Source organism: Zalophus californianus, chromosome X (genome assembly GCF_009762305.2).
Source record: "Zalophus californianus isolate mZalCal1 chromosome X, mZalCal1.pri.v2, whole genome shotgun sequence".
Lineage (NCBI taxonomy): Eukaryota > Metazoa > Chordata > Mammalia > Carnivora > Otariidae > Zalophus > Zalophus californianus.
Genome location: NC_045612.1, coordinates 111,106,996 through 111,128,316, shown reverse-complemented (window position 1 = coordinate 111,128,316; position 21,321 = coordinate 111,106,996). Strand labels below are relative to the sequence as shown.

Sequence of the window (21,321 nt, the reverse complement as noted above, 5' to 3'; positions counted from 1 at the left end):
GCTTGCTTTCTAGTTGGGGGAAAGACAGACAATCATTTATACAGAGTAAATACAATGTAGAGTGTCATAGATGATGGTATTATGGTGGGATATAAAGCAAGAAACGGGGTAGGATAATGCCTCTTTCCTTTAAAAAGCACTAGGGAAGGCTTGAAGGAGAAGTTGACATTTGAGTAAATATCTGAAGCAAGCTATGCAGATATTAGTGGAAAGAAAGTTCCAGCATTGGGAGAGAGGACTGGGGAGAAAGGGAAATTATTAATGTTCATGTCTCTTCATACGGTATGAATTTGCTGTCCCTGAGTATATATTTTTGTTTTCCTGGGTCAGAGCTATGGGATAATGGGCTAATTTTGTTTTTTTTTCTCTTTATTTGTCTAAAGAACCTAACTAGTACAGTTTTCTGGTAACAAAATGGATACTGAAACCCAAACATATCCAGGCATTTAAGTTTTCTTGGAAAGCTGTTGCTACAGTTAAGATACAACTTTGTGACTTCAAAGGTCAAATAGTTGAACCTGTCTGAGTTAATCGCCCACTGAATATGGTCATTTCTTTGGCACTTGTGTCTGTCCTAAACAAAAACCCTCGAGGTTAGTCAGTTATTCGCTGATGTGGGAGTTGTGGGGAAACTCCAGCAAAAAAGCAAGGTTTGACTCTAGTAGAAAGCCGAAAACAGGCCTTAGTGGTTTTCCAGGGTGCAGATCTGAAAAAGAGAACTTTTTACTAACAAACAATGAAGTTATTACAACATATAGATAAGAATATTTTCTTTTGTTAGAATTTTAAATATTTTTTTTTTAGATTTTTTATTTATTTGAGAGAGAGAGAGAGAGAGACAGAGATAGCGAAAGAGAGCACAAGTGGGGAGGAGAGGGAGAAGCAGACTCCCTGCAGAGCAAAGAGCCCGATGTGAGACTCGATCCCAGGACCCTGGGGTTATGACCTGAGCCGAAGGCGGACGCTTAACCGACTGAGCCACCCAGGTGCCCTCTTTTGTCAGAACTTTAGTCTTTTGAGTTACATATCCACAACTTGTAGTTTTGCTTGGAATAGGAATGAAATTTGCTGGCATTGACAAACGTGAGAGCAAAATGCTATTATGTAAGCTCAGTGAACTGTAAACAGTTTTTGTATAACCTTTAGAAGAATTTTCTGTAATATATACACATTTCTTTTTTTATTTTTATTTTTTTAAAGATTTATTAGAGAGAGAGAGAGAGGTAGAGAGAGAGAGAACATGCACAAAGGGAGAGGGAGAAGCAGGCTCCCTACTAAGCAGAGAGCCGGACGCAGGGCTTGATCCCAGGACCCTGAGATCATGACCTAAGCCTAAGGCAGACGCTTAACCAACTGAGCCACCCAGGTGCCCCGATACACATTTCTTTCTTTCTTTCCTTTTTTTTTTTTTACACATTTATTTCTAAGAGTTCATTTTCATTACACAGGTTGATTACCTTTGACTAGTTAAAATTTACAACATTACATCTATGTCCAAAATCCCTTTAACCAGTCATCACCTCCTACTTCCCATTAGCTCCAAGAAGCAGCCACTCTGATCCCTTTGATACGTATTTTACAGACCTTTTCTGTGCATTTGCATTCATGAACTTATTTAAAAAATAGAAATGGTGTTTATATATCTATCTATGCCTTGCTTTATTCCAACAACATGTCTTGGGAGATTTTTTCATGCTAGAATATTAAGACCTACCTCTTTCGTTTCATTTGCTGCAGAGCAGTCCATAGTATGGTTATGTCATAATTAAGTCATTTTTCTCCTTTTGGACATCTGGTTTGCGGCACACTTTTCTCAATTATTGCGATGCAGCAATGAACATAATTAGCCATGACTCCACAGCACACATGAATGAGTGGGCAGCGGCTCCTTTTTTTTTTTTTTTTAAAGAATTTTTTATTTGTTCATTTGAGACAGAGAGAGACAGAGAGCAGGAGCAGTGGGGAGAGGCAGAGGAAGAGGGAGAAGCAGACTCCCTGAGGAACAGGGAGCCCGACACGGGGCTCGATCCCAAGACCCTGAGATCGTGACCTGAGCCCAAGGCAGACGCTTAACCATCTGAGCCACCCAGGTGCCCCTGGGCAGCCGCTTTTAAAGTGTGGCTCCTAGACCAGCCGCTTCAGCATCACAAGGGAACTTGTTAAAGGCACAAATTCTTAGCCTCCTCTCCGGACATATTCACTCAGAAACTCTGAGGGTGGGGCTGGCAATCTGTTCCCTTTTCTTTTTTTTTTTTTTAAGATTTATTTATTTGAGAGAGCGAGAATGAGAGAGAGAGGACATGGGAGGGGGGAGGGTCAGAGGGAGAAGCATCCTCCTTGCTGAGCAGGGAGCCCGATGCAGGACTCGATCCTGGGACTCCAGGATCATGACCTGAGCCGAAGGCAGTCGCTTAACCAACTGAGCCACCCAGGCACCCCAGCAATCTATTCCAATAAGCCCTCTAGGTCATTCTGATGCCTGATAAAATTTGAGGACCACTGGCAGGAATATATATGTGTTCATATGCACGTAGATGCCCACATGTACATATATAGTTCTGCTATAATGCAACATACATGTTCCTAAACATCACTGTGTTATGCGAAATTGTGCAATAAAAGCCACAGGCTTATGGGAAAAATGGGGTTAGGGACACAACAATCAAAAACTATCAATGACACATGAAAACAAAAGCCAGGAACCTAATAAAAATGATAGCACAAGGGTGCCTAGGTGGCTCAGTTGGTTAAGCATCCGACTCTTGATTTCGGCTCAGGTCATGATCTCAGGGTCGTGAGATGGTGAGATCGAGCCCCACATCAGGCTCTGCACTCAGCGGGCAGTCTGCTGCTTTCCCTCTTCCTCTCCCTCTGTCCCGCCCCCTGCTTGCACCATCGCTTGCTCTCTCTCTCTCTAAAAATAAATAAAATCTTTGAAAAAATGATAGTACAGTCTTACACATGTTAAATGAGTGAATACATAAATACTACAGTAAATATGGCATTTTCCCCTGGAAAGGCCTGAAGTTTGTGGAAGTGGGTGTTGGAGGACTTGCAGCTTGTGAGTTACTGTGTCGTGGTTGAAGGAGGGTGATCTGAAGTTGGAAGGAAAATTTCAACACCAGGTGTGGGTGTCTGTGGCTTCTAACGCATGTGGCAAGCTGAGGTAACTAACTGGTCCATGTTGGGATGTGTGAATTTTCTGTATTCCTATGTGGCTCAGTTCATTTGGTGCATTTTTTGCTTTCACTTAGCATTTCTTGAGGACGAAATTAAACATAAGCAAACATGAAATTGGAGTTAACCCCCAATTTTTTCCCCAGTGTATCAATCACCTTAGAGCAAATTTGCCTTTTAAATATGTGTTATAGCAGAACTATGTACCTATACGTATGTTTAACATATGTTATGCAGAAAAGGACCACATACATGACTGAATGCTGGTTTTTCACTTAATATTTTTTTTCCACTTAATATCTTTTAGATATTTTTTCCATGTCAACACATAGTTACTCATTTTTTAGAAGTGGCATTTAAAGCATTAAGAGATGACTAAGTTGCTCATCAGAATGCTTACAACAAACAGTTTACGCTCAAACCAACATGCTTCCTACACCCTGGCCAGTATTACCTATAACCAAATTGATTAATTTTTTTGCCAATCTAATAGTTACATTTTTTTCCTTCCTCTCCCTCCCTCTCTCCTCTCTTATGTGTATCTCTGTGTATGTATGCATGATGTGTCCGTATGTAATATGGGTGCAGGCACATGTATGCATACACACATACACACATTTACATTGTGAGGATGCCTCCCATAAATATACTGATAGGAAAAGGAGCTTTAAAAAAAAAAAAAGCTTTAAAAGTGTGAAACTCTTGACGCAGTGCTGAGATGGGGGGGAAAAGGAAATACGATGGATTTGCAAACAAAACAAAACAAAGTAAGAAAAGCCTATTAAAAAGGGAGAGAAGAGAAAATAATTCCCTTTCTGTTTATTTATTTTTTAACTTCTACCTTTGCTGAATACAACTTATCCACTTCCTGAGATGCGATACTGAGTTGGCCCTGTTGGGCTTTGATCTATCACTGTGGCCCGTGGGCACCTTCAAACCTGCAGCTTACACTGTGAAGCCATTCGCTTCAGCAAAACAGCCCTAAGGGCATCAGATTCTTGTGTTTGTTGAGCAGTGGAGGGTTCCATGGCCCCGACAGGCTGAGCAGACAGAGCTGACTCGAGGCATGCGATGGCTGTGGCCTGTGAGTCTGGGGCCCCTGACAGCAAAAGCCGCAGAAATGGAGGCGCATGCAGGTGTCAGATGTCTTCCTGTAAAGAGGTTGGCAGCGGACAGAAATGCTTCCAGCTGGGCACTGTACCAAGCAGGAGCGCCGTGATGATTTCATAATTAGATCCCATTGGTTCATGATCATTGTTCTTATTAGGAAATATTGCTTTTTGATGATTTATTGTCTGAGACGAGACTTTCACATAAACACTGTGATTTGCATATATATGTAATATATATTTGCATATATATCTCCAAGTTCGAATGACTTACTAAAAGTAATCACCAAAAATGGATGGAATATTGATGTAAAGATGCAAAAAAAAATCTCAGGCAATTTTGAAAACGATGAAGATTAATATGATGTTGCCCCTTCAAAGTCATGCGTTTTCCTCTCTATGAAAGTCGCAGGAAGAGAGAGAACTCCTAGCTAGATCCATCTCTGTTTTGCAATGAGGTTTTTGTACCTTGAAATCTCAAACTGATATGAAGAAAATATAAAGAATAGGTATATGGAATTAACATTTCACTTCTAAACTAAGAACTTGCTTTCTTGTCCTCGCTTCTCCTCCCAGTGTCGTAGTATCCTCTCATGGCTGGGGGTAGGCAGAATGTGGAGAGGGAGAGAGGGAAGGGAAAACATTTTAACTCCTAGAAGAGCTTTCAGTCTCACGGGGGCTAGAGCAGTGGCTGGAGCAGGCAAGGACATTGCAGAAGGTCGTGCTTGCTCCCCCCCCCCATTTGTTTTGTCTTCTGTTACTATTCTTTGCATTCCCGATTATTATGACTTACGAACGCAGCTCTCAGGATCAGCCCAGGGTGCCAGATTTAGTGGTGAGTTGCAATACCAAAGCAAAGCATTTCTCCTGCTCATCTGCACAAAGCCAGCTGCTTAATTTGTATGGCCCAGTGGCAGATGAAAATAGTTCAGAAAGCCAGAAAAAGTGCAGTTAAAGGTGCTCAAGTATGCAGCTTTGTCCTGCCTCCCGTGGCCTTTCTTTCTCTAGACTTGTCAGTTTTTTATTTGCTATTTAATGTCATTGTTAAGTTGTAGGAAAAATAAACATTTTCAGTCATCAGCATAAGTTTATGGTTCATCTTTATATGGTGCAATGTCAGTTTTAAATGAAAATATAAGAGCTTTTGACTTACGTGTGGAATCACCAAGATTATAGTTTGTATTTTTTAGCTTATACATGCATAGGTATTTTGTTCTTACCAGGCCAGTGGAAACGCTGCACAAAACTAACCCAGCGGCTTTTGTTATTTCTTAATACATGTACATTCTACTCACACTGTCTACCTCTGGCTTATTGATGAGTAAGGGAGGACTGAAAGGAAAAGGAACTGTGGGTCGCCCTGTCTTTCCCCTTCCTTCTATATAATTTTCAGTGTATGTGGTTGTTTAATACAGAGAAGTAACACAAGTAAGAAAGGATATAATAGGGTTCCTTGGTCATTCTTGTTTCTCAGAATGCCACTGCCTTTTTTTGGGTGATCAAAGCAAATCCTGGTTCCAATGGAAAGGGCCCTCTTGGGGCTGCCAGAGGCCCCTTCTACTCAGTCCTAGATGTCACATGCTTCCCTTGTACTCACTTTGAGTCTCACTGAATTCCCGCACATTGTGGGTCTAGTGGAGTTCTGTGTTCATAGGAAGTATCAAGAATGTTGCGTGCAAATGGGGCACCTGGTGGGGGGGCCTTGACTGCATAGGTTGCGTATCCGTGTAGCTGGCCCTCTCTGTATCAGGGAAAGCTGCTGGACAGCCAGAAGCCTCCTGCACGCACTATATAAAGGAGCCCAGTTCACAGCAGGCTGGACAATGCCAATAGCATATTCATGCAAAGTGGTTTCCTTGAAACTCATGTGATACACTTATTTCAAACTCCACTGAGCTAATATCATTTTAGAAATAGTTGAATCTCTTAGAATACTTCCAGCTCCACGAAGAGGACCTTTCACATGGACCTTTGAAACTTCCAGGCTGAAGCTTGAACCAAGTATTCATCATCGAATCAGTTTCTGTATCCCTTACAATTTTGTCTCTTTCTCCCAGGGTTTCCAGCAGGAGAGCTCCAGAAGCCCTTTTTTTGGGGAACAGAATATCCTCGGTAAGTAAATGAGTGAAGAAACCGGTTATTGACAAGTAGGGGAGAACATGCTGCTTTGGCAGAGAATAGAATATAAAGTCACAAAAATCAAAACAAAACAAAACAAAAAAAACAAAGCCAGTGATTGTTTAGCACAAGGAGGGCGTGGAACCTGGTGTGGGCCAGTCCCGCTTTCATCATTTTAGGTATTTGTCTTCCTATTCTTTTTACCAGGGTGTATGACTGGACAGGAGAGACAACTTCTACACATGGAGCTTTCATTTTTATGCATTTATTCACTTGTGCATTGACTCATAGTACAAATATTTGGACCTTGAAAGATTGTTCGGATTTGAGTTGATGGTATTGGGTCGAACACCATGGAAGAAATAACGTGAGAAGAGGAAAGAAGAGTGTGTATAGAATAGCAAAGACTTTAGTTTGGCTGGTTCAAGTCGTATATGAAGGGAAGTAGTGGAAGAGACATCTAGAAAAGAAGTTTAATATTGGATATTGGAGGGCTCCGAGTGCTGGGTAAGGAGCCTGGACGTTAACAAGCAATAGAAAATATAGAAGTTTTTGAACAAGTAAAGATAATCAAATTTGTCTTTAGAAATATAACCTGGGTAGTAATATAATAGGTCAAAAATTGACAGTCTCTGGAGTTAGAGATATTAAAGGTCGTTAATACCAACAGATTGTAGACTTAAATAATTCAGAATTTACATATATAGTGGGAATTCTGATAATATTCATTGTTGGTAATATCACCACTTTTATCATGTGCCTTTGTTTGCTCTGGTTCTTTAATACACAGAAAATTTAGTCTTGCTTTTAGAAGTCTAGTGGCTTGTGTTTTGGTTTAGATAAATGACAATTTAAATATTTTATAGGTTAAAAACATATGGGATCACATACATATAAAAGTAAGAGAAATATGGTGGCAGTATTTTGATTTGGACTTCTCCAAAAGCAGACCCTATGACAAGGAATCGAGTTCAAGGAGTTCTTATGGGAGGTGACAGCAGAAAACACCAGCAGGGGAATGGAGACATGAGACAGGGAGGGAAGGAAGCCAATAAATTGTGTTGTGTGAGTTTCCTGTGGCTACCATAATTATCACAAACTCAGTGGCTTAAAACAACATGAATTTATTAGCTTATGGTTTTTTAGGTCAGAAGTCCAACCTGGGTCTCACTGGGGTAAACACAAGATGTTGGTACAGCTGCATTCCTTTCTGGAAGCTCTAGGGAGGAATCTGTTTCCTTGCCTTTTCTAGCTTCTAGAGTTGGCCCACATTCCTTGGCTCATGGCCCCTTCCTCCATCTCCCAAACTAGCAAAGTTGCATTTCTCTGACCATAGATCCATAGTCACATCTCCTTCTGACTCTCCTCTTCTGCCTTCTCCTCCACTTTGAAGGACCCTTGTGATTATATTGGGTGCACCCAGATAATCCAGGATAATCTCCCTATTTTAAGCTCAGCTGGTTAGCAACCTTAATTCCCCTTTGCTATGTAATAACATCACATATTGTGGCTTCTGGGTATTAGCATGCAGACATCTTTTGGGGGCCGTTATTCTACCTACCACATATGTGTTTCAAAGCCAGTTATCACTGTGAGCAACTGGGGCTCAGTCCTGCTGGGGAACTGTAGAACATGCTTCAGCGTAATCCCACCTCAGGGGCAAGGTTGCTGGGGTGTTGATCATCCAACTCCCCTTCCCTCATTGATTTGAGGGCTGCCACCTGCTGTATTAACTCTCTGGCATTGCCCAGTCTCGGCCACGAGGGCTCTGGTACCCAGAAAAAGTCTTCAGGCAACTAGTTTCAGGTGTTGGCAGTTGGAAGCTCTTGTATTGGTGTGCTCAAAAATGGTGAGTGCCGAGGGGACCAGGAGCAGGCATCAGTAAAACGTACCTTAGGGAAGCACTCCATTAGCATAAATGAAAATTCTTTGTTTGCATTAACCAAATTCCTTACTATCATCCCAGGCCTCAGCTGCATAGTTTTTATTAGTGTTCAGATATTTGGAATTGATTTTTCCCTATTATTCAAATTAAAAACTTACACATATTTCTATAAAAATAAAGGTCTAGGCTAAATATTCTCTAAATTTCCTTCAAACTAAAAATGTCCTAGAATTCTTTGATTCTGCTTATCTTTAGCAGTTCAACTGAGCTTCTGTTATTGTGGTTATGTATCTAGAGACTTGGAAGTAGTCTGGTTAGGTTTTGAAGTTACTGATTCAGTGAATTTGTTTATTGAGTCCATGAGCATGATTTTCTGATCTAAAAGTCAAAATCATAGGAACCTAGGAAATAGTATTAGTGTCTGTGAGTTTAGCTTTAGGCTGAGCCGTATTTGATACTTGAGTAGGAGAGAGATTTATATTTTTTTTCCTAGAGTTCTATGTCCTCACTGAAGCCTTCCATCCTCTATTACGATATCTGCTCAATGAATAATTATTAAGCATCTTTTGGGTACTTGATGTTGGAAAGATGGAGATGTTGGAGACATGGGAATCACAGTCCAGTCAGCTGGCTTCCCATACATCTGTTTTGGATAGCTAGCCTCCAGACCCAGCAAGTGGGTATCCATTATGTTCACTCTGGTCAACTTAGTCCTTCCCTGAATGTTGGGTCTCGTTCTGGGGACATCAACAAGCTAAATTGTTTCTAGAGGAAAGATTCAGGATTGTAAGTAGCCTAAGACAACACCCCAAAGTGTGTGTTCCATGAAGTAGTAATAGAGGTAAGCCACCCTCCCTTTTGTTTTGGAGAATTACAATATTCAGCAGCATAAGAATTTCCAAGAAGTTCTGTAAGAAAGAAACGTATTTAAATGTGTTTAACCCAGAGGTTCCTAAGCTCTCCCTTTGCCTTTGTTTTGGGAAATGCTGGTTTAGAATTCATGGCTGAAGAAGAACAATTTAAAGAACTTGAGGACACTTGAAGGGGAACCTTGTAAGTGTCTTCTCATTTTTGAAGTAGAGTTAAGGTGGCAGACAATTTACTGTACTCAGGGGGGTCAGAGGGTATTTGGCTAGAGACTATACAAGACCAATAGATAGAAGATGTAGGAAAGAGATCGCGGATCAGTGTTAGGGAGAGCTGTTCTATTTAGAACCACCTGAAGAGGGACTGGTCCCCCTCATGAGCTCCTGGTTATTAGAAATCCCAGGAGAAGTCCTATGACTATTGGAATGGGTTTTTGTGGAGGAGGCCCATGCCTCTGCCAAGGAGTCGAAGTAAATAACCTGAAAGCTGCTTTCAAATTGGAGATTTTGATGAGTTTCTGATTCAGGCACAGAGTAGCCCTTACTTGATGACAGCGTGAGATCATGGTTGCTGCACAGCGGCCTGGCCGTCCTCTTGTTGACAGCAGAATCCAGGGCACATGTTAAACCCATGGGGTGGGTAGTAAGAACACGAGAGAAACTGAGTAGATGGAAAAATGGTCATTTTTTCCATTTCGTTTGGAAGACTCGATTTTTCTCTGCAGGAGTCTTCTTGTTTCTGGCCAGCCAGTCCCATTTTAAAAGGCATTTGAGTTTATTTATTTATTTTTATGGCATGCTCATTTAATAATGTCCATTGATGAAATGGAAGATGGAACTTCAGCATTCTGAAACATTATCATTGGAAGGCTCAGTCATATAAAATTACTTTTTCTTGTCTCCCGTCCAGAGGATCACGATTATGTGACTGAGAATTGGAACTTACAGTGATTCAGTCATTTTCTGAATTCTTTATTACCCTTCGCAAATAGGAAGCTCATCGGAGCAGTTGCTCTTAAGGGACTGCAGAGCAGTTCCTATAAGCTTCCGTTGTTCATCCCTTAAACCCATTCAGTCACCAGCATTGACCAGGGGTTGTAGAGGCCTGCATACTGTGCTCAGGGCTGAGAGGCACAAAAAACCGCAAGGTTACAGGCTGCATAGTGCAGCGCCTGCTGCAGAAACTAGCACTCTGTAAAATTACGTTTGTCCCACACTGCCAGGGGAGCTCCATGATTGAAATGCATAATTTTACTCTTACTTCCTTAATGAAGGTTTGCAATGATGTAAAAACAGTAGGAAGCGTTTTTTCAAATGCAAATTACCTTGCAGGAAAGAAATAACAAAGGAAAGAATTGCCACTGAGGGGAAAAATTAAATCTCATAGCACTTCCTTGGGTATAGTTGAGACAAACAATTAGCATGTTAAGGATCATTATGTCCTGTAATAACATGTTGCCTCAAAAATTTTTGTTCTTTCCACTTATGGGTCCTTTCCATTTGCTGGGTGACTTTGATGTCGCTTGTCAGGAGCCAACTGCGAAATATTTTTAGCATAATTGCAAATCTCAGGAAGAATCCTCATAACAAGGATTTTAAATCATCTTTAATCCTCATCCACATGTTAAATCACTAAAATAAGTTACATGTAGACCTGCCACTTGCGTGAAATGGTAGTTAATTAACCGATGAGTTAAATCACTGCGACTTTCTTACTGTGTCCTAGTTACAGAACATTTAGCAGTGACCAAGTAGATAAGGGTTTGGCCTTCATGGAACTTGTAGTTGAGAGAGAAGGTCCCAGACCCACACACACATCCAGAAGCCTCCTTATGGATTTCTTCATTTATCATTAACATACTGTTTCAGTTATGTATTGCTACCTAACCACCACTCAAGCACTTCCAAACCACCACTATTGGCTCATGATTCTGCAGTTTCCAACTCTGGTTAAGGCTTCAGGATCCTTGCCATTCACTCCTGACCTTGTCTGTCACAAAAGCAAGGGAATGTGACTCCCTTTGAAAGCAGTGATCTCTTTGAATTTCTGCTCTGTTCCTTTTTTATGATTACATTTGGGAAACAACTTCTAAGTCTAGAGTGATTTTTCAACAGGTTCTCATAAAAAAATAAATGGTATGTTTACTGACAGGATCTTTTCAAAGCCTGCTGCTGCTTTATGTGTTCATGGATACAAACTAGCTGGAGCAGATACAGAATCATAGAAACCTTAGGGCTGGAAGGGACTTTAGAAACCATTTCTTTCATATCCCTAATGTTGTACAGGGTCATAGTTTTCTTTGTGCATTTCAGTGAGAAGGGTGTGTTTAGATTCTTTTTTTTTTTTTTTTTACAATTTTGTGGGTATGGTTATTAAGTTGTTATTGTGGTTACTAGAAAACAGATTATCTTGGCTTTCATTGAAAAAAAAAAGGATTATGCTTTGAGATTAATGCTTGTAATTTTCTCCAAATTATATATTTGTACCATAGATCTCTGAGTTATGGAGCTATAGGAGTAATTGTTGGACATGAATTTACACATGGATTTGATAATAATGGTAAGTACCGGTTCATTGTATGAGCTGCTGCTTTTTATGATAATGTTGATGATACGGATGTTAATTGTTGCTATTATCTTTGCATAGTGGCATCATCATAGACTGAAGATGATCCAAAGCAGTATGATTGCTGATTGAAAACTTTCCCCCATGTCTTGCTGTGATAGCTTGCCATAAATAAGTAATTGTTCCCATTGGTGACGAGATAGCATGAAAAAAAAAAAAAAGACCTTGTAATTTCAATGAAATTAACTTTGCATTTAGATCAGGCTTGCTGTAGCTGCCACGATAGTTCCAGAAACTGCTTCATAGCTACTCCCCCTTTGTCATTTCTTTATTCACCATCTTGAGATGCTCTCCCTGGAGGTGTGAGCTCTGCTCCCAAGATGATTATACATGCTGCCAAGTTAGGACTCAGCCAGTTAGGACTCTGGAGCTTGGCTGCCTGATCCCTTTATACTATTGCAAGGATTATGCAATGCTTAAGCTCTGTTTTTCTCTATGCTGGCATATATTCAGAATTTTGTTAAAAGGCTATGCTTTCCTAATAATGTATAATATAGAAGAATATGTTATGTATCTTGATGATATTTAAGCACAAGAGCAGAATATGACATAAAATCCTGAAATTAGCGCCCTTTGAGGGTCATCATCATTTTTGATTGGCACTCCTTTCTCCTTTACCTTTGAGCATTATTGGAAAGCCACATGAAATCTCTAAAATTTATGAATTAGCAGCAAATTACAATCATATGCACATCTGCACAATGATTTACAGGCAGATTCAAGGAGCTGGCTGGCACAAGGCAACATTGTATAGGAGGACCTTTTTCTTCCATGTCGGTGCTGTCTCCAACATCCTTTCCTGGATGCCTACTCCAGGGCCAGAAACTCTTGGTTCTTCTCCTTCTGGACAGTTCTTCCTGTGCTCCCCCCAGCCCTTCCTGAATCACCTAGGGTTTCTGCTCCTCTGATTTCTCCCCTCCCTATTAAAAATGTAGCTGCCTTATAGTCATCTCAATCTCCAGAGCTACACTTTCTGTCTTTGCATGTTCGCTTTATCTAAGAGGAGAGTCTTAGCTAAGAAACATAACCCAGTAGTGATCTCTTGGTTCTGGGCCTTTCTTCCTGGGAAAAATTTAAGTACAGTTCTCCTCCTGAATCTTTTGGAGGCCTTCTGGAGCCATTCATTCTCAAAGGACATAATCTAATGATGGCAATTTCATTCTGTAACCAATAGTTAGAACAGAGAGTTACAGAGTTAACTACGTGCCCAGTAACTGTTTAATGATTGGTGGGATAGTGTATGGAGGACAGTGACTCCATGCCCTCCCAGGGGGTGGTGGTAGTGGCATCCACCCTTGCCAAAGAGCTTTGGATTATTTCAGTTAACACCTTTGCTTCGGGGACTTTCTTGTAAGTCCAAGGAAGAGTTCTTTGCGTAATTAAATTTAAACCAATAGTAATCTTGAGTATGGACGATAGTCCAGATCTACTCAAACTTTTTTTGAAGGGTGTAGACAAAACGAAGTGTGAGCCTGTAGCAAAAAACAGAAAAAACAAAAACAAAAAACAAACTACCATGTATAATTAATCTTTTTTTCCATTATGTTTTGGAGATTTCCATTCTTGTTCCAAGTTCTCTTTTTAGAGCCACCTGCCTTGTCAAAGCAGGACAGATGGGCCTTCCATGCACACTGATGGCTGTGGAATGATTCATAACAGAGGTTTTATGTGCCTCTCAGCTCCTAGCAACTTGGAGGAAACACGTTCCTATAGGGCTGAGTCAGGGGCTGTGGTCTCACGGTGTGAATGACTCACTCGGCTGTGCCTATGGATCGGTGTGAATGACTCACTGGGCTGTTCCTATGGATCGTTTGGAATTTCACTGGTAGTGACGCTCCAGCTCCCTCCATGGGCTTTCTGAATGAAGCTGTTTCATTTCATAATCCAGAGAACATTATGGGTCACATCAGGTGAAAACAAAGAATTCAAGATTGGTTCACGGTGTGCATGCCATAAGTTGATGAATCTTATTTTTAAAATACCTTTTTACAATTAACCTGTGACATTGGAGAGAAGGTGGGAGCTGCTCCCAGGAATGACCCTTGCTACTGGGACTGCTTTTTCAAGGTCTGTTGAATTGAGGGAAAGGGAAAATGAAGAAATTAGTTTCCACAAATAGTACAAATTTCTTTTTTAAGTTCTTATTTAAATTCTAGTTAGTGAACATACAGTGTAATATCAGTTTCAGGTGTACAACATAGTGATTCGACACTTCCATATATCACCCGGTACTCATCAGGACAAGTGCCCTCCTTAATCCCCATCACCTGTTTCACCCATATTCGCCCCCCACCCCCTCTCTGGTAACCATTAGATTGTTCTCTAGAGTTAAGAGTCTGTTTCTTGGTTTGCTTCTCTCTCTTTTTTTCCCCTTTGCTCATTTATTTCTTAAATTCCACATATGAGTGAAATCATATGGTATTTGTCTTTCTCTGACTGATTTCACTTAGCATTATACTCTCTAGCTCCATCCCTGTCGTTGCAAATGGCAACATTTATTCTTTTTTATGGCTGAATAATATTCCACTGTCTCTATATATACCACTTTTTCTTTATCCATTTATCTGTCGGTGGACACTTGGGCTGTTTCCATGATATGGTAGTTGTAGATAATGCTGCTATAAACATCAGGATGCATGCAGCCCTTCAAATCAGTATTTTTGTATCATTTGGATAAATATCCAGTAGTACAATTGCTGGGTCATAGGGTAGTTCTATTTTTAACTTTTTGTGGAACCTGTTCCTATTTTTAGCTTTTCGTGGAACCTCCATACTGTTTTCCACAGGGGCTGCACCCATTTGCATTCCCACCAACAGTGCAAGAGGGTTCCCCTTTCTCCACATCCTCTCCAACACTTGTTATCTCTTGTCTTTTTGATAGTAGACATTCTGACATGTGTGAGGTGATATCTCATTGTAGTTTTGATTTGCATTTCCCTGATGATGGGTGATGTTGAGCATCTTTTCATGTGTGTTGGCCATCTGGATGTCTTCTTTGGAAAAATGATGCAATCTCTATCAAAATACCACCAGTATTTTTCACAGAGCTAGGGCAAACAGCCCTAAAATTTGTATGGAACCACAGAAGACCCTGGATAGCCAAAGCAATCTTGAAAAAGCAAAGCAGGAGGCATCACAATTCCAGACTTCAAGCTCTATTACAAAGCTCTAGTTATCAAAATAGTATGGTTCTGGCACAAAAATAGACACATAGATTAATGGAAAGAATAGAAAACCCAGAAATGAGCCCACAAATATGCGGCCAGTTAATCTTTGACAAAGCAGGGAAGAATATCCAGTGGGAAATAGTCTCTTCAACGAATGCTGCTGGGAAAACCAGACAGCTACATGCAAAGGAATGAAACTGGATCACTTTCTGACACCCTACACAAAAATAAATTCAAAATGGATGAAAGACCTTAATGTGAGACCTAAAACCATAAAAATCCTAGAAGAGAACACAGGTAGTACAAACGTCTTTTAACTTTCCTTTTCACTAGGTAGAAAATATGATAAAAATGGAAACCTGGATCCTTGGTGGTCTACTGACTCAGAAGAAAAGTTTAAAGAAAAAACAAAGTGCATGGTTAACCAATATAGCAACTATTATTGGAGGAAAGCTGGCTTAAATGTAAGTACAACTATGGCGTTTAGTGGGTCATTTTTTCTCTTTTGGACATTAGCTTGCTTTAGACCATTGGTTCTCAATGTGTGGTTCCCAGGACAACAGCATCAGCCTCTCCTGGGAACTTGTTAGAAATGCAAATTCTTGAGTCCTGCTGCAGACCTCTTGACCCAGAATCCTGGAGGGAGGGGGGCACTGGGCTTCTGGCAGTCTGTTTTTTCACCAAGCCCTCAGGTGCCTCTGATACAAGCTCAAGTTTGAGAACTCACAGGCCTAAACGTTAGTTTGGTTTCCTAGATTTAGGTAAATGTCGAAAATCTTGTAGCAAACATAAACAATACAGTTCTTATAAATCTACACTCCATATCATTTTTAAAAATTTCCTTCCAAATTACTAAAGTTAATTCACTGAAATACATCTCATTATTTTGAATTAGTGACTCTGAATTGGTTAAGAGATGTTACTTATAGAAGTTTGAAACAAAAGATGTGTACTTCTAAAATGTCTATTTTCTATTGTGTATACATACATGCATGTCCGTGAAGGCAAGAATGAAATTTTATACATGCCGTTCGTGTCGGCCGGATTTTGTTCCTTTCTTGTCTTCAGCCCTACACCTCTCATCACTCTTCTCTTCCCTACCTGTCATTCATCTTAATCACCCTCATACACTGTTTCCCTTGCTCACCAAGAGATAGACACACACCACAGACCCCTTTATCTTTTTTTTTTTTTGGTAAAGATTATTTATTTATTAGAGAGAGAGAGAGAAAGACAGTGAGAGAGGGACCACAAGCAGGGGGAGTGGGCAAAGGGAGAAGCAGGCTTCCTGCGGAGTAGGGAGCCCGATGCGGGGCTCAATCCCAGGACCCTGGGATCATGACCTGAGCCGAAGGCAGACGCCTAACGAATGAGCCACCCAGGCGCCCCCCACAGATCCCTTTATTGCCTGGTTTTCAGCGGCTGTCTAGAAGTGCACAGTGGCAACGTACTGTACATGTTCACCTAACCTCTTGTTGAGAGAGGTCACACTTGGTCTCCAGTTCTTTTCCCACAGCAAATGCTGCGATAACAAACCCTCTCGTTGTGTACATACTCATTTTGTGCATCTAGGATAGATTCCTACTGTCACCAACAAGTTATAATATTCATATTCCCACTGGTGATATATGAAAGAGCATTTATCTATTCAGTGATTTTCTCACCAATGTGTGAGAACTTTTTAAAGATATTACAGATGTTAAAAATTTTGTCATTCACATTATAGTATTTTCTCCCAAAATATATTATGCATCCATTGGATTTTATGTATGGCATCTTTTGACATACAAAAATTAAACATTTCTATAGAGCCAAAGATACCTATTTCTCTTAAAAAGTAGGGGCGCCTGGGTGGCTCAGTCTGTTAAGCATCTGCCTTTGGCTCAGGTCATGATCCTGGAGTCCTGGGATCGAGCTCCACATGGAGCCCCACATCCCCACATTGGGCTCTGAGCTCAGGGAGTCTGCTTCTTCTGCCCCTCACCTTGCTCATGCTCTTTCTCTCTCTCTCAAATAAATAAATAAATAAATAAATAAATCTTTAAAAATACAGTTTCTGCATTTCCACTCTATATCATATATACAGTCTCCTGGCTTTTCTGGGAAGGTTTTTGTTGTTTTGTTATTTTATATTTAAATCTTCATGCATGTGAAACCTAACTTTTTTATGGAGGTTTTTTTTTTTTTTTTAAGATTTTATTTATTTATTTGAGATAGAGAAAGAGAACACCAGGAGGGAGGAGAGGCAGAGGGAGAAGGAGAAGCAGACTCCCCACTGGGCAGGAAGTGTGACTTGAGGCTCGATCCCAGGACCCTGGGATCATGCCTTGGAGCCTAAGGCAGATGCTTAACTGACTGAGCCACCCAGGCGCCCCCCTTTTATGGAGTTTAATGTGAGAGTTCTTTTCTTCCAAAAGGATAGTCAGTTGATCCAACATCATTGATTGAAAGACATTTTTTCCTCACTGAATTGAGTATTTGTCAAATTTTAGAATCTCCTACATATTGACGTCAATTTTTGGATTATGTATTCTATTCTGCTGGTCTGTATGTTGATTTCTGCACCAAGGTCTTATTACCATGGCTATATGGATTGTTCTGGTATCTGTCAATACAAGATCTCCCTTACTGTTCTTTTATGTGCTTTGGCCAGGCAAATAAACTTCCGTATATGCTCCAAGATCATGTTAGCCATTCTCACCCTGTCCGCCAAAGAAAATCCCATTGGGATTCTAGATTAAATCATATTCGGTGTATGGAATTGACATTTTTTATGATATAGTCTTCTTGTTCAAGAACATGGTATGCCTTTTTATCTGTTTGGTTCTTGTTTTAGGTTTTCCAGTACAACTGTATGGTTTTCTGTATATACTTTATCTCCTGCACATTGTTTTTACTTCTTTTTCGTTTTCCTTATTTTGCTGGTTTGATCAGGTTTTCATGCCCTCTCCCTACTATTAAGTTTTTTCTTGTAGTTTTTTATTGCATTTTCTGCCCCTGCTTTCATGATTATGAGATAGATTTCTCTCGTTGTATTTGACAGTAAGAGACCAAGAATGAAGAATTGTTGGTAGGGTATGGATCTGCAGGAAGCCCTTACTCTAAAATATAGATGCACACACTGTATGCTCCTACATTGTGTATTGAAGGCGACAGCACATAACAGAAGCAAGAGACCACACAGAACTGACTTGGTCCTCCTGGCTCTTCAGCCATATTCAACACCAGGAACACCACTCCTTGTCCAGGCAGAGAAACCAGAGGCTGTATCCTTGAATAGTATCTCTAGCTCTTTCATCACTGTTCTGGAAAGCCATTTATTTCTCTGCCCATATATTTCTTTAATATCTACAAGTATGTCACGAGGAGACCTGAAATGGGTGCCCCTGTTTATCTGTATTCAACTCAGAGGTTATCACATTGTGAAAATCCATCTAGAATATATGTTGGTTCAGGAAGACCATGGGGAGGGGTTCTAGAGTCAGATAGAGGTTCAAATCTTGACTCAGCCAGTTATAAGTTTTGTGAACATGGGAAAGTTGCTTGACATTCCTGAGTCTCAGAGTCTTCATCTGTGAAATGGGTCAATATTTCTGAACTCATTCATTTGTAAGAAGTAAATGACTGAAATTATGTAAAGCACCAGCATCATGTCTGACATGCAGTAAGTGCTTAGTAAATTGTAGCTAATATTATTACTACTTTGTGACATACTCATAGGTACCCCATCTTAGGGGAAAACAAAGGCAAAGATTTGGGGGCTGAAAACAACAACAAAAAACAATAGAAGAGCAGTTTTCTTGGATGAAGGGATACATATTTCCTGATGATTGTTACCTGCAGGCTTGGGTGTTAGTCTTTCCACTTACCTGAAACAAATTTAATCCTCATTCTGGTCCTGAGAGGTATACATATTGCTACCCTATTTTACATATAAGAAAACTGAGGCTCAAAGAGATAAAAACCCACAGTAAAGTTTAGATTAGAATTTAGATTCGTGTGATTCCAATATCCATCTTCCTTTTTCTTTAAGATTATATTTATTTGTCAGAGAGAGAGAGAGAGAGAGCGCGCGCTCACACAAGCGGGGGAGCTCAGGCAGAGGGCAAAGCAGGCTCCCCACTGAGCAAGGAGCCTGATGCGGGACTCGATCCCAGGACCCTGGGATCATGACCTGAGCAGAAGGCAGCCGCTTAACCCACTGAGCTGCCCAGGCGCCCCCCAAGATCCATATTCTCCCCCCCCCCATATCATTCTGTCATTTTCTTATTTTAAGTTCATTTTATTCCTAGGTGGTATGTTGGTGGGAGGACTATTCTACAGCATCCACTTGGACTAAAATGTCAGATATTGAAAGTAAATTCCAGCAAATGTGTACCTTTGTCACAAGGACGATAGAAAGGGGATGCCTGTGTCAGCATCAATCCATCCAACCATCAGAAAACAGTTTCACTCTCGTTCCCAGAGGAGAAAGGGTGCTTTCTTTGTGGGTATAAAGGGCTGTGCTTTATTTTCTGGCTCCATTTGTGGATGCTGGTCCTCTGTGCCTGAACCCTTGGCAGTGAACTGGAGAGAGCTCCAGTAGAGTGCCACAGAAGCAGACTGTGAGCAGCTCGTGAGTCTTGAGAGGCAAACCTACGGCCATATGGTCTGCTGAGGTGGTCTAGAGTGGGAGGAGCCAGAGGGGGAAGGCTACTCCCCAAACCTCCGATTTTGATAAAGCTTAGAGGAACAAGGAAGGAGATTAAATTTGACCGTGAGTAGTTATAAACAGAAGCACCAGAATCAAGAGCAGTTGTGAGGGGCGCCTGGGTGGCTCAGTCGTTAAGCGTCTGCCTTCAGCTCAGGTCGTGATCCCAGAGTCCTGGGATCGAGCCCCGCATCGGGCTCCCTGCTCCGCGGGAGGCCTGCTTCTCCCTCTCCCACTGCCCCTGCTTCTGTTCCCTCTCTCTGGCTGTCTTTCTCTCTGTCAAATAAATAAAATCTTAAAAAAAAAAAAAAAGCAGTTGTGACTTGAGAAGGTAGCATATTATGAAGCAAAGACTCTGGAGACAAACTGCTTGGGTTTGAATCCCTTTGAAAGGTGGGTAGTTCCTTTAATCACTATTTTAGGTCAGGTTTACTGGAAGCAAAGCCCAAGAAGGGGTTTCTTGGGTAAGGGACTTATTTAGGAAGTAGTTTCAGGAGAAACCTATAAGATGGTGGTTGGTTTCAGGAGAAACCTATACGAGAAAACATGTTGGTTTCAGGAGTTTAGCCTCAGCCTGATCCCGTAGAAGGTTCTGGGGCCTGAACTGCACCACAGAAATTGTTCAGCCTGGGGTAAGGGGCTAGGCAGTTCTGAGTGCATATCAGTCAGTTCCTGAGAGGTAGGACATCACCTGCCGGGAAACTTCAGGTGAGGCAACTCTGCTAAGCTAAGCTTAACCTTTTTGAGCTAGGAGCAGTTGTAGGAATGGGTGCACAGTCCTGGTAGAAACAGGGATCTGGTACGACACCAAAGACATGTGCTACACACTCTGAGCTCTTCTTTCCCCGTGTATTAAGCAAGGTGGTGGTAACAACACTTACCTTGGAGGACTGTCATAAAAGAAAGAATGTATGTGAGAGCAGGAGTGGGAACTTCGGGGAACCGAAGCTAGGCGGGTCCTGGGTGATTACAGAAATAAATGTTGTCTGAAGAGTTGTTTTTATCCATTGCGATTGCTTGATGCCTGGGTGATTGGTCTAGCTTAAAAGTGAAGAGTGGATAGGATCCATGGCTCTAAAGTTGAGAGCAGGGTGTCCATGTTTCCGGTTACTGCTGTCACAGATCACCACAAACTTAATGACCTGAAAGAACACAAACCCTATTCTGCAGTTCTGTATGTCACACTCAGGTCTCAGTGGGCTCAAGCCAAGGTGTAAGCAGAGCTGCTTTTCCTTCTAGCTGCTCTAGGGGAGGATCTGTTGGGTCGCCGTTCCTCGCTTTCAGAGGCTGGCCACATTCCTTGGCTCCCGGCCCCTTCTTTCTTCAAAGCCAGCAGTGGCTGGTCACAGCTCACATTGCATCACTCTGACACACTCTCCTGACCCCCCTTTCCTCTACTTAATACGGACCCTTCTAGTTACACTGGACCCACCTGGATAATGCAGGCTAATGTCTCAGGATCCTTTATGTAATCATATTTTAAAAGTTCCTTTTGCCACATAAGATAACACTTGCACGGGTTCCAGGAATTTAGGACCTAGACATCTTGGGTGGGTGGGTGGGGCATTATTCTGCCCCTTGGGCAGGGATTGACAAACTTTGTCTGCAAAGGGTAATTACGGGAAGTAATTGTGGTTTTGCGGGCCACGGGTCTCCGTGGCTGCTACTCAGCTCTACCGCTCT

General features: G+C 41.3%; 1 protein-coding gene across 1 annotated transcript in view; it reads left to right on the top strand.

The window, feature by feature from the left end:
* The window catches only part of PHEX (phosphate regulating endopeptidase homolog X-linked), a 215,977-nt gene that overhangs the window by 182,466 nt on the left and 12,190 nt on the right, over positions 1–21,321 (top strand). Inside the window, 3 exon segments of the mRNA XM_027607309.2 lie at positions 6,344–6,398; positions 11,648–11,715; positions 15,282–15,412. Coding sequence (XP_027463110.2) covers positions 6,344–6,398; positions 11,648–11,715; positions 15,282–15,412 — 254 coding nt within the window.